The following is a 14,590-nucleotide window of genomic DNA, read 5'->3' as shown; positions in this document are numbered from 1 at the left end:
ACTAATACTAAGTTAGTTACAAGATTAGAAACTGAGCTTTAACCTTGACAATGAAATCAGGTGGAAACAATTGACATTTTGCACCTCTTTGACCTTTTAACACTGTGCCCTAGCTAATTTCAATCATCTGGCTAATAACTGTCAAATTTGAAAGTAGACAGATTGGTTGAATGATGAATCCCTTTATGCAACTAGGAAAATGTGCCCCAATAAGCTAATGTCATTACAGGAATAAAGTGTGGCACTCTTAAGAAGTCTGAAATACCGAATCGTTCTCCCCTTCCCCTTCCTCCATGATGCTGCATTGGAGGTGGGTCATTCATTACTGTTTTTAAAAGTTTGCATATTTTTAGGGGTAAGGACCAAGGATAGTATAGTAGGGGTGCTGTACACCTCTTTTTAACGTGAGTTATTTTAATATGCCATGTTTATGATCACAACATGACCTCATGATTTTAGGGAGCCAAACCAACATACTTGGCATTGGCATCTTTATGGTGCCCACAGCTGTGAGTGAGCTAGTCACTGTGAGGGCACTGTCCCAGGGAGGACTCTTCTCCTGTACAGTTGAAATCATCCAGGATAATGCTGCCAGAGCTGAGGCCAAACCTGGCTTCTGGATGTGAGACCAAGGCTGATCCATAGTCAAGATGTCTGCAGACAACATCTGCATCTTTGATGAACCAGCCATCAATGCATACAGTCCCCCAGGTGCCATAGTGATAGACTTCTACATGCCATCTGACCATCTACTAACCTGATACCTGGAACTTGGACTGACAGAGGGCAGAATGAGCCTAAGGTGAGGTTTGCCTGTAAAGACCTGACAGCCAAGTTAGTACTGAGAGGGCAAATGTCTGTTGTATTAAGGAACTACCTTCTGAGGGTTTATTTCCCCTAATAGAATATGAACTCACTAGGTGGAGAGCTTTTTTTAACCTGTATCCCTAGCATCAAGCACGGTACCTTAAGAGGTACTTAACAAATACTTGCTAATTTGTAATCATTCAGCACATTTCTGTTGACATAGTCCCTACCCCCTCAATTTTTTTCTGAACTGGATTGTCAATATACTGGAATTCTCCACCTCCTTTGGTATTATATATGACCTGGTTTTTGTCACATAAGATCTGGATTTTTCATGCAAAACAAACAAACATTATGACACAATGTTGAGAGTTAGGGGTCCTAGCTCTGCAACTGACTCACTCCATGAATTTGAATGTGGTCTAGAACCATAGCCTGTTAGAACCAGGAGGAAGCTTAGAGAGGAACTCATGCAGTCCTATTATACAACAGATGAAAAGGGTAGGCCAGCCAGGTGAATGACTCACAATGTTAAGGCCAGACAGAACCTTGAGGATCATTTAATATAATCCATTTTATAGGTAAGGAAACTGAGGCCAAGTAGGGTTAAGTCCCAGAGCCAATTAGTGCCAGAGTTGGGATTCAAACCCATTGTTCTTAGTTCTACCATCTAGGGCCAGTCAGAGCAATCTAATGTCTCTTTCTTTGCCATGAGAAGCCTTCACTTCAGTTTTGTTTTTTGGTTGATTGGGTGCTCAGTAAATATTTGTTGATTGATTGACTGATTTTAGGAACTTAGGCAGGGTTGGAGAAGAGGTGACGGGAATCACCAGTGTAAGGACTGACTATTATGAGTTAGTTCAAGTAGACTTTCAATTTCAATTTGAGATTTTCCAGTGCCAGTCCTTCTATTTCAATCCTTAATAGTGTTTTTTGTTTGTTTGTTTAAAATAACCTTTAAATATATCAGGTTAATAGTACTAGCTTAAATCTGAGAAGGGCTAAGAGCAGGTGGGATGCTGAGAAAATAGCTTAAAGATGGCTCCTCTAATGAAGGATCATTATTTGCAACACTCCTTGTAATGAGAAATGGAATTTTGGGACTTGGGGTCAGGAAACTGATCCCTTTGATATTATGGTTTATTTATCTCTGGGCTGAATTCTGGGTTTGGGAAACTCAAGGATAGGCAGTATAGGAGGAAGGAGGATGAAAAAGGTTTTCACACTTTCTGAGCACAGGGCTACACAGAGGTGAAATATTGAAAAGGGTAAAATTCATCTTTGTCTTCCTCCTCCTATCCTGCTCTCCTTTCCTACTTTTGGTGTTTCCCTGGTGGGCATAATGTTCCTGATGTCCTAAATCTCCCCTTAAATCACCTCACCCTATTCTACTGCCTAAAAGTTATTTCCTTCTCTTCACTAATAAAAACCAAACCAAAACAAAGCAACAAAAAAATCCTTCCATTCCCTACTAGATTTGATCTCAGCTAGGCATTAGGAGAAAGTAATTACCAATTCACTTTATATATGAATGAGTAAGAACTCTAGAATTATTTATATTTTGAAAGAATTAAGATGAAAAATTAAGAAGGAAAAAATAAGATAAAAAATGAAAAAATACAGAATTTTAGTCAGCAAAGAAGTGAAAACAATTAGGATTGCTTATATATGAGCTTCAGTAGATTTTTTCTTCAAAAATATTACCATGAAAACAGACCATTCCTTCCTAGGGGTCAACACCTAGTGATAATTTCCCAAACATGCTCCTTTTTTTTTCCTTTCACAATTTCTTCCTTTTATTTTGAAATCAGAGTTTCTCTAGTAGCTTCAGTGACAATGGGGTTGGTGGTGGAGGAATAGGGAAATAGAAATTAGGAGAGTGGGTGACACTAACTGTATATCTATAGGCTGACTGTAATTCAGGGACTATCTGTACATTTGCAAGGTATTTCTAGCAGTATATTATATTTTCTAATAATCAATTTACAAGCATTTTTTGAGCACCTTTTATTGGCAAGTATTGTGCTAAGCATTTGGGAAACAACAATAAAAGCTAGCATGTCCCTTTCTTCAAAGAGCTTAGAGTCTAGCTGTGAGAGACAGAATGTGTAGGTATATGCAAAATACATTATATATATGGTGATTTTGAGGAGGTATTAGTAGCTGTACCAGAAGCAGGGGGTGGGGTGGAGAGGGGAGAAGGCTTGTCAAGAACGATCTCCTGTAGAAAGTGGCACTTGAGCTTATTAACCTTGAAGGAAATTAGAGATTCTGAGAGCTGGAGGTGAGGAGGAAGTTCATTCCAGGCTTTGGGGAGAAGGGTACAATGTAAAGATCCAGAGACAGAAGTTGGAATCCCATGTGTACAGAACAGTAAGTGGGCCAGTCTGACTGGATCTTAGTGTGTGTGGAGGGGTGTAATATGCATTAAAGATGGAAAAATAGATTGGGACCAGGCTTAAAAGGTTTTATATCATATACATATGATATAAAACCTTTAAAATAATATAACTTAAAGAAATCTTAAATAACTAATAATTTAAATAAAGTTTATAAAATGTTGTACATGCCATACAGAGTATATTTGATCCCGGTGTTACTAGGGAGCCACTGGGGTTTGTTGAGTAAGGAAGTTACATGGTCAGATTTGCATTTTTGGAAAATCAGTTTGACAGTAGTGTGAAGGAAAGATTCATTGGATATAGTGATAGAGTTTTCCTGAGTTAAAGATATGATAAGACACATTGTGAGAATGTATGAGAGGACATTATAAGCTGCTGCGGGTGATTTTGTTAAACTTGAAAAAACTGCTATTGCAAATAGAAAGTGGTTTAGTATCTAATTTAGGGATCATTTACAACCAATTTCTAACTCTAGGCTAATGTTCTCCCAGTATCTTTGTAGATTCTGGATCTCTTGTTTCTATATTTGCTCAGGTTATCCAGGTTAATGATTCAGTATCAACCCACCCCCAATAATATTTGGGGGATTCCTTTACTTTAAAAAATCATCTATTGGATTTAAATGCCAAACAAAGGATTGTAGCTACTGATTATTTTGGCTAACAGACTCCAATGAATAATTAATAAGATCACAAATTCAGAGGCAGAATGGGACTTTGAGATCATTTAGTTTAACCCTCTTGTTTTACATATGAAGAAACTGAGGCCAAAAGAGGTTAAATGACTTGGTTGCACAGGTATAATAAGTTGGAGAACCAGGATTTGAACTCAGGCGCTCAAGTTGCAAATTTTTCTTTCCACAACACCATGTTGTCTTCCCTGATTCATCAACCATTCTGCTGACACTGCATTTTTAACTAATAAAGATTCCAGTTGGCTACATTGGGAATTTAGCTACTGTTAGGACCAATTATGTGACTCAGATGTCTTTATCTAGTGTTTCATCACAGCACGAGAGGGACTGAGTTTTTCAGTTGAATGTGCCAATGAAGTACAAACTCTGATGCATCCTCAAAGTCCAGAAATGCTCTCAAGGTGGCCAGGCGATGGACTGTATGTCTAATTGTCTGAGAACCAGGTAGCTAAGTTCAGAAATACAGACAGCCACATAGTCCAGAGCAGTGGATCTGAAGCCAGGAGGATCTAAGTTCAAACCCAGCCTTAGATATTCTGGGACCCTGGGCAATCCACTAAACCTCTGTTTGCCTCAATTTCTCATTTACGCAGTGGAGATAATAATAGCACCTGCCTCCCCAGGGTCATTGTAAAGATCAACCAAGATAATATTTATAAAGTGTTTCATAAACGTTAAAGTGCTATACAAGTATTGTTATTATTATTGATCTTTATCACCACGTTGGTCATAGAGTAATGATTTTCTCATCATGATAATTCTTAAAGATCATCTACTAAATCTTAGAGGGATGACATCTATGTGGTTTGCAGGAATGTCCACATCAAGGAGATCATGGGAAAGCACTATTGAAACGGTGAAGGCTGAGTGTCAAAGCTTTGGAAAGGTGAGCCAAGATTAACCAGAGAGACAGAAAGAAGTGTTGCTCCTCCTCCCACTCTTTCTCCATTAAGATGGAATGTAAAGGTTAAAAATACAAATCTATGACCTATCTCTGGAGAGTAACCGACTCTGTGTCTTTGACATTGCCAAGATGAGTTAGATAATATTTTGTTAGTTGAAGAAGAACCCCCAAAATACCTGATGTTGAGTCATGATCTACCGTCCCTGTTGGTGTTGAAGAGTCCATTGTAACTAAGAAAGACAAGGGAAGCTTAGGTAAATATTTCCATGCAGTGCTCTATCCACTGTGTCGCCTAACTGCATATTATTAAGAACAACTTGTTTAGGTAGCTGGGTGGCACAGTGGATAGAGCACCAGTCCTCACAAAACAAAACAAAAAACCCACTTGTTTAGAAACAGGTTCTTTTGAGTTTATATATATAGAGTTTCTGGGTCAAAAGGTCCTTTATCCCATCCCACTTCCTTCAAATAATTCTTCCACAATTTGATCTGGTGGAAATAAGATTGTACCTGAACAGCTAACTCCAGCATCTTCATGATGACCACAGTTATGGGAGAACCAGCCACTGTTAAGGCAGTGCCATAGTTTTGCTTCATTTCCAACACATTCTACATCATCCAGAGCAATAGATCCTGAGCCTCGGTCAAAATATGCCCTTCTTGGGGCTGCAATAGCCCTTCCACAGTCCAGCTGTCTGCACACCACCTGTGCATCATTAAGGTCCCAGCTGTCATCACACACTGTACCCCATGTATTCTTGTAGTACACTTCAACTCGTCCTTCACATCGATGACTTCCATTCATCAGTCTTAGAGAAATGTCTTGGCAAAAGGGGAAAAACTGATTAATGTTCAATAGCATTTCCCACTTAATGGTATTTTCAAAAAGAGGGTATGTGCAATTCCACAGAGTTCAGTGGTTTCCAAATGTGTAGTTTGCCTAAGCTTAGCTCTTTGGGAAAAAAGTTTTTGGAAAAATCCCTTTAACTTTCCACTTGGACATGTAAGTATTTACCAGATTAGAGGAAATGGCACTTATAATGGAATTCATTATTAGATGAAAAGATAGGGTTCTCCAACTTTGAACTTTGAATCAGAGTTATTTTTTTTAACAAAGGTAGAATTAGTGAAATAAAATTTTATTTTAAATAAAATAGTGCACATAAAAGGAGTTTCCCAGTCATTGTATCACATAGGATGACTATCTTGGGCTGAGAAGTCCCCCAGTGTCTCAATTATATTATGGGAAATTACTTAAGTTCTCTTGGCAGCTGCATCAATTCTTTCAAACCACTAGAATGCTAGTGAGTACACTACAATTTCAATATAACTATTATGGCTAAGGATAAAATATAGAGTGAAAAAAAGTTATTGAGTTCAAAAATTAAGGTCCAGCTTATACTTTTGCTATCAAGGTCAACCATTTATATGGTAAGATATCTTGCCTTTGTTAAAGCCATTTGTCTATCTGAGAAAAAGGAAAATGTATTTGACTTTCAAAAAGAATGATTGAATAAAGAATATTTTCATTTTGCTTTAGTTGACTTATTCGATTGTCTTATAAACAGTGGGTAAGTTTGAAATCAGAAAACTCAGTTATCCTACCAGACAACTAAACAAGTAAAATAATCTTTGCCCTACCTGAAGTAGATGCATCATTTTGATCTCAACTCAGTTTTTAGAACAAATTCCTTACACTTTGGAATAAAATATATTCGTTTTTCAGAAATATTGCAGTATTATGAGTACCTACCATTGTCATTTTCATCTAGTACAAGGGATTCGTAGGAGGCATAGAAGCCAGTGTTGGTGATGATGGCGTCACTATGGAACACAACAGTCATACTGTTGGAGGAAGATGTAAATATTGGGGTAGTACCAGAACAGAACCTCCCCAGAGAAAATGATGCACTCTGGGGACCATCAAATATTTCCACGAAGTCATAAGGACAGCCATAGAAGTTTTCCATCCTGTGAAATGAGATGACATTCTCTCTTAGCAGAATCATCTGAGTGGCATAGTGGATAGAGAACTAGGCTTGATGTCAGGAAGATCTGAGTTCGAACGTGACATCAGACACTAGCTGTGCAACCACAGGCAAGTCACTTTAGTTCTCTTTGTCTCAGTTCCCAATCTGTAAAATGTTGGTCCTCCAAGGTTCCTGTGCAAACCTGAGCATATTACTTAACTTTTCTAAATTTGTTTCCCTATCTGTAAAATGGAGATCATAATCTCTGTAATGCCTACCTACCCTATAGCGTTGGTATGAAGTTCAAATGAGATGTTAATGAAGTATTTTGTAACTGTAAGGAGGCAGTATAAACGTCAGCTACTATCAAAATGTTTCTCTCTAACAGGTGGCCCAAAGTCATTTAGAAAGTTTTCACCTGAAATTTTCATATTTATTTACATAGTCTTCCAGTCTCCATTTGCATGTGCCCACTTCTTTTACTTTTGAGGAAGAACTATATACCATTTTGTATAAATTTCTCTCACTCTCACCCTCCACTGTACCCAGGTCAGCAGAATGAGTCCTCAGTCTCTGAAAGTTAGGGAAGAAAGGCAGAAGAGCTGGGAACTGTTGTTAAAGTTATCTGTATTTGTCCCATTCCTATTCTTATCTAATCTTCAGCTGCTAATTATTATGAGCCCTTTTCAGAATAAAAACAATTCATATGTTAGCAGGAGATGATACAACAGCAACTACGTGTGTATGCGCATGTGTGTACACACATACATTTTACTTACTTCACTACTTCGAATGTGAGTTTGACATGAGCCCTGCTGTCCACTTGTATTTCCCAGGCACAGACTATATTAGTAGGGTATTTTTTAGGGTACCAAGGGCTGGAAAAAGAGCCTGAAGAATTTGTGAGCAAACCACCACAATGGAAATTTTCATCTGCAAAAAATATGGAAGGAATCACATTAGATAACTTTTCTATGTTCTGATTATTAGTGGTTGTGTGACCAGGAGTACCTTTTCAAGTTCTCTTATCTGTATAATGAGGATAATAGCTTATACTGCTATTCATCTCATGGGGTTCTTGTAAGAAAAGTGCTTTGCAAACTTTAAAACATTGCATCATATGGTATCGTCATCATCATTCATTTGGTTTAATGGAAAGGGCACAGGTTCAGAAGTCAGGATCCCTAATTCCATTCCTGGCTGTCATACTCTCTATGCTTTCAGCTTTTTTCACTAGTCAGTAGGCATAGAAATGGCTACACAGTCAACTGTGTAGGAGTGTTTGAAAATAGGAACTGGACCTGTGATTTTGTTGAGGTAGGAAGGTTAGGAACTCCTGATTAGAACGTTAGAAACTTCTACTACCAATGCAGGTCAGCACCTTCTCTGCAACCTAGTCTCAGAGAGTTGCCTAGAGCACTGAGAGTTTAAGTGACTTGGTCAAGGTCATACAGCCATTATGAGACAGAGGCAGAATTTGAACCTAGGTTTCCTGGCTCCAAGGCAAGCTTTCTATCCATTATATCATTCCTCAGGAGCGTCATGATGGTAAAATGATAGGAAGACATTTTGAAAAGCTGAAATTAGACAGGCAGGATTGTATAGTCAGGATAGAATGCTTGAGTTCGTAGTTGTGAAGACCTCAGTTCAAATTCTTCCTTTGACATGTTTTGTTTGACAATAGGCAAGTTACTTAACTTCACTGTACCCCAAAGTTTTTATCTGTAAAATAAGAATGATAGTAATAACTCAGAGAGATAACTCTCCTAGAATTTTTGTAAGCATCAAATGAAATAATGGAAATGTAAATATCAGTTATTAAAATGTCACACATATGAAAGATATAATTTTGTATTCAGACAGGGCATTTGCTAAATGACTTCTTATGTTCCTTTCTGCAGATACATATACAGCAACATATTTAAATATGACATACCCTAATCTTATATCTTCTATTAAATAAAAAATTAAATCAGTAATTGTGTTCAGTGCTATAATTTTGAACAAAGTCTTTGATTTGTCTGGTGTTTTGTCATAACCTCTCATTTCTACCTATACAATAAGGAAGGAACATTAAAGCTTGGAGGTGTTGTATTTGAAAGACAGATGGTGGCTCATGCTTTTAATCTCTGCTGCCTGGGAGGTTGAAGCTGGTGGATTTCATGGGCTCAGGAGTTCTGAGCACAGTGATATGAGTCAGTCAGATATCTACACTAAGTTTGACATTAGTATGTTTAACCTATGGAGCAGGGGGCCATCAGGTTGCATAGGGATGGGCAAACTGACTCAAGTTGAAGACAGAGAAGGTCAAAGCTGCCATGCGGATGAGTAAGGCGATCAGCTGTGAGTGGCTTCCATATTTTCAACCTGAGTAAGATGGGGACTTTAAAAAAAAATAAAAAACAGTTGGCTGAGTATAAAAGGTAAATAAAATGGCAGTGATACCTATTGGTGGAGACTCATCATTAAAGTCTGTAAAATAAAGGGAAAAAACATTTATAAACAAGCATTGTATTAGTCAAATGGATCTTTCAAAATGCAAGTCACTTAGAAAATATCAGGCTCCCTCTCAGAACCACGACTAGGGTTTCTTTCCCTACATTCCATTGACTGATCAGGTGATTAGGTCCTTTCCAAGTCTGTTCTCCTTGTGTACTTCATGTTTTATCCCTCTAAAACATTTATCTTGTATTATCATATCATAGCTATTTACATACAGTATAGCTGCCTCCTAACCCCATGTGGGTAGGGAACCATATCTTATTTAAACTCTTTTCTCCAGTACCTAGCATAATTCTGTGCACATAGAAGGACTGAATGAATTGTTGAAGTGAAATTGCCCTGGATTTGAAATCAAAGCAGTGGTTTTAAACCCAAGGCTATGGATTTCCTATGTCATTCTTGGTTAAATTAACTTCTCTGTGCCTCAGCTTCTCCATTTATAAAGTTAATGGGTTGTACTGATGTCTCTTCCAGCTCTAAATTCTATGATGCCATGAATAGTATATGGCATTTTACTTCTTTGGAGGGAGCTATGGGGTATAGTGGAAAGGGAAATCAGGAAGATTTGAGTTCAGATTTGGCATCACTTACTAGTCATATGACTCTGGGCAAGTAATTTGACTTCCTACCTTGGTTTCCTTGACTGTAAAATGGGTACAGTGATAGCACTTACCTTCCAGGGTTATTGTGAGAATGAAATGAGATAATATTTGTAAAGTGCAGAGTGCTTGGAACATATTAGAAGTTTAAAAATGCTTTTTTCCTTCTTTTATTTTGTATACCTCTAAGCATCTAGTACAGTGTTCTGTGCTTAGTAGGCAGACAACTGGTTCATGGAATTCCAATGACTTTATGGAGTTTTTCATCTCTAATAATATTGGTATAAATCTGCATTTGACTTGGTAAAGAGCCTCAGGAAAATCAGAGGCTACAGAATTAAATAATTATATGTATCTGGGGAACCTTTCAGCTTATCAGCCCCTCTATCCTTGCCTGATACAAACAAGATGTGGCAAATGATACCTGTTGGTCTTGATTGAGTGTGGCCATCAGAAGCTGCTCAGATGCGGAAGACAGAGGAGCCAAAACAAGTGAAAAAATGAATAGAACAGTTAAATAACAAACATCACACAGTTTTCCCAATAAAAATAGTTTCTACTAAATCACCAGGGATGACAGTAGCAATAATAGTAAATAGATAAATTACTTCAAATATGAACTAACTTTAGATTGCCAGAGTTGATGAGTAACTTCTCTAAGTTTTATCACTCAGGACAAACAACAAAACAAATCCAGTTGGGGACTGGTGGGAGTAGAGGTAGAAAGCTCACGCCCTAGGACACCAGACTCTGTAAGGGACACACCAAAGGACCCCATAAAAATAGAGGAGGGACAACAGTATAGGGCTAATCCAGGAAAGAATCTCTATGGGACGTGTCTGTTTGATTTGGCTAGAAGGAGAAAATATAATTGCCTATTTTAACTAATTATTCTTGCCAGGTAGGTGCTAAGGTCAGTAGTTTCCACCTGCTAAATTTTAATACTCTAGGCTCAAATCCCAATGACCCTGCTAAGGTATAGTTCTACTCATGAGGCTACCAGATTGGATTTTTCCTCACAGGTTTAATGATGGCACAAGGAGAAATGAAGTATTTCTTTTTAGGCAGCAGTGATGGAATCCCAGAAGTGCGGTTGGTAGGAGCATTACTAGCAGGGCAAGAATGGTAACTTGGAATCAGTAGGGATTATTTTCAGTAAGATAATATGGTGCTGAAAGAGTCTTCTCATTTGGCCTCAGAGGACTTAGGTTTGACTCTCTGCTCTGCCATTTGCTCCCCACGGGATGTTGGGCAAGACACTTTCCCCTGGGTTTCAGTTTCTTCATCTATTAAACAGAGGCGCAGACTGGGTCCTTTCCAGCTCCTAGGAATATCTTTCTAAATAAATAGGAATGATGGTATAGTAGAGGAATTCTGTATCGTAGGAATTCCCAGAGTTTAAATATTCTATATTTCCATCTCCTATTCAACTACCACCACCCAATTAACCACTTCATTCAAACTGATTCTTGGTATAAGACGTGTACAGATGAAACCCTCATATATTTTATATAGATATGCCATTAAATGAAGGGATACTCTCAGTGTGAGAACTCTTTCAACCAATGTAGATCCCAACCTAAGACTTAGTAATTTGAGTGTTTGAGGAATATAATAGTCAAATAACTTTTCCAGGATCACTCTGATCATTTTAGGAAAGTAAAAAATCCATAGCACATAATGTAAAAATGAAGCAAAGGATGGTGATATACCCAAGACTACCTGCTCATCTGTTCCCTGATAGTGGAGGCATTGACAGTGCCACCTGGCATGTACCTGAGCAGACAACACTGGCATCTTCCTGGTGTCCACAGTTATGGGAGAACCAACCATTGTGCATACACTGCCATACTTTGGCTTCATTTCCAATGCACTGCATATCATCCAGAATTATGGGTCCAGAACCTCCCATGAAGTGGTTATGTCCTGGCGCAGACAGAGCTTGTCCACAGCCCATCTGCTGGCATACAACTTGGGCATCTGTCAGGTCCCAGCTGTCATCACACACTGTACCCCAGGTGCCATTGTAGTACACCTCCACACGACCTTCACACCTGTGGCTTCCATTCACCAATCTCAGGGACATATCTTAGAAACACAACAAAAAGAGGATGGCTTAGCTACAGATAGGGCTTTTGCTAAAATTCAATTTCCAACCCCAGCTCTGTGGAACCACGGACAAGGTGCTCCTATTTCCAGCTCTCAGTGGTTCCTCTTTAAAATGAAGGGGTTGGATTATAAATGAGCTTTCAGTTCATTTTTCTAGCAGTAAAACTTTGATTCTCTGCTTCTGCAATTTCCTACTTAAGGGTAGAACATGCTTTCAACACTTGGATGTCAATGTTTTAGAATACTAAAAAAAAGTCAAATATGGTAAAATTATAATGAATAATCTTGGCCCTAGATAATAGATGAGGAAATGCACCTCTCTCCTTTCCCTGGAAAAGTAGGGGTCAACAGATACAGAATGGTGCATATGCATATATGCATCCCATGTAATAACAATGTTGGTTGATTTTGTTTAACTTTTTCTTGGTTATCATGGAAGGCTTTTTAGTTATATGATTTGTGTAAATGAAATTCCAAACTGTGTCAACAATGGGATTGCTTCAGACAAAATTTCATGTATTATCCTCTCTTAAAAACAAAGGAGCCAGCTTCATAGACACCTACCGGCTTCTTGTTTACCTTGCTGAATAGCATTATACTTTGCATAGAAGCCAGAGCTGGTGATCATAGAGTCACTTCTGAACACAACTGTCACTTTGTTTGAAGAAGAAAAAAATGTGAGCTCTGCCCCAGCACAGAATCTCCCCATGGACAGGTAGGCAGCTTGATATCCATCAAAGACTTCAAGAAAGTCATAAGGGCACCCATAGATATCTTCCAGTCTGAGGAGGGAAATGCATTGTCATCAGTTTCCTACCATTATGGTCTAAAGATCATCTCAAATTCATAAAAAAATAAAAGAACACTTAAAATGAATATCCTGAATTTTAAAATGTCCCTTTACCTTGAGAAACCTCAGGTCCCTAAATTCTTTTTTAAACATTAAATTGAAATTCTTTGGTTCAATCTGTTTACCAATCAACAAGTATTTAATGAGTACCTGCTAATGTATCAAAGACAAAAGGGAAATGGTCCCTGCACTCAAGGAGTGTTGTATTGGTTGCCCCAGGAGAAACAGTGTGAGTGGGTCTCCAGACACTGACATGATTTTCTACTCAGGTCTAGTGCAGAATGAGTAGGTGACATGTAGCTCAGAGAACCTATTTAATTTGGAATGTGCCCATTAGTTCGGCACCACAGATAAACACTGAAAAAAGTGCTATCATTTAATGGTTTCATAGTGGTACAGGATAAATTACAGTCATCCACACCCACAAGCATTGATATAGTCCCAGTCCAGGCCAAAGTAAAGTACCCCTGCTTCTTATTCCTCTACTGGTATTTTCTCTACTTATATAAGTATCTATTTTCTATCATCAATCAATCATCTATCCTATTAATCATTAATCTTTATTATCTATCATTTATTTTTCTATCATCTATTAACCTATCATCAGTCTTTATCTATCATCTATCCATCTGCCTGTTGGTCTATGTATCCATCTACCTATTTTTCTTTCATCTATCAATCTGTTTTTCTATCACCTATCAATCTATTTTTTCTATCATTTATCATCTTTTTATCTATTATCTATCATCTATCTGCCTATGTTTCTATCTGCCTATTTTTCTTTCACCTATCAAGCTATTATCTATCTTTCTGTTATCTATCATGTGTCTCATATCTATATCTATCTGTCTGCTTCTGCCTGCCCATTTTTGTTTATTTATTCATTGCATTTTGAAGGCAACTATTTTAAAAAGCAAATCATAGCCCAAAGACAGCAGCACTTGGGACTAAGTACATATTGAAGGCACCGAATTGTGTCCAGGAAAGATGATAAGATCATACAATTAAGAGCTGCAAGGGATTTTAGTGATCAACTGGTCTAGCTTCTTCATTTGACAGATGACAAAACTGAGGTCCAGGCAAGTTATGGACATGTCCGAGGTCATTCAGGGAGTAATTGGCAGAGCCATGAGTTCTGTGACTCCTACTTTAGCCCTTATTCCACTATATTCAGCACTTCCTTATATTTGAAGATGTTTGGAAGCAAGTTGGAGAAAGGAAGGGAAGTTTACTGTGATATAGTCTGGCAAGATAAAACCAGAAGGAAAAGCCATCAGGAAACTTAGCACTACTAGGGCATGGGGTGAGAAACAAAAATGGAAAAACTGTCAAAAAGAAAAAAACAACTAGGCAAAAAATAAGGACAAAATAATCTTTTTCTAGATTTTCTGGATAAAAGCGAACTGAAATGTTGAAAAAAATCTTTCTCATAGGAAAAATCCAGGTGGAGTTAATAAAAGCACTGATTCCAATATAATCTGGATATTGGAGGTGTGATGGTTTAGGTTGTTTACTTACTTCAGGCTGGGGACCTGAAGTTCTATGCGGAAGTTCTCCTTCACATGTATGACCCACACACATTCTATATCTGTGGGATAATTTTTAGGATACCAAGGGCTAGAAAATGAGCCAGAAAGTTTTGAGATGACTCCACCACAAGAGTTACTTCCTCCTACAAGAAACGGAAAAAGAAAGTCAGGTTTTACTTCTATACACTTTTTATATTTTCACCACAAATAATCCTGGAGAAATT

The 14,590-nt window shown here is 38.0% G+C and overlaps 1 protein-coding gene across 1 annotated transcript in view; it reads right to left on the bottom strand.

The window, feature by feature from the left end:
* The window catches only part of LOC140511089 (scavenger receptor cysteine-rich domain-containing protein DMBT1-like), a 244,342-nt gene that overhangs the window by 150,597 nt on the left and 79,155 nt on the right, over positions 1-14,590 (bottom strand). The window contains 7 exon segments of the mRNA XM_072620114.1: positions 478-823; positions 5,267-5,629; positions 6,561-6,778; positions 7,557-7,744; positions 11,644-11,966; positions 12,552-12,769; positions 14,356-14,509. Coding sequence (XP_072476215.1) covers positions 478-823; positions 5,267-5,629; positions 6,561-6,778; positions 7,557-7,744; positions 11,644-11,966; positions 12,552-12,769; positions 14,356-14,509 — 1,810 coding nt within the window.

Source organism: Notamacropus eugenii, chromosome 1, assembly GCF_028372415.1.
Source record: "Notamacropus eugenii isolate mMacEug1 chromosome 1, mMacEug1.pri_v2, whole genome shotgun sequence".
NCBI classification, from domain to species: Eukaryota; Metazoa; Chordata; class Mammalia; order Diprotodontia; family Macropodidae; genus Notamacropus; species Notamacropus eugenii.
Note: the sequence above shows the minus strand (reverse complement) of the source record. Positions and strands in the feature narration are given on the sequence as shown.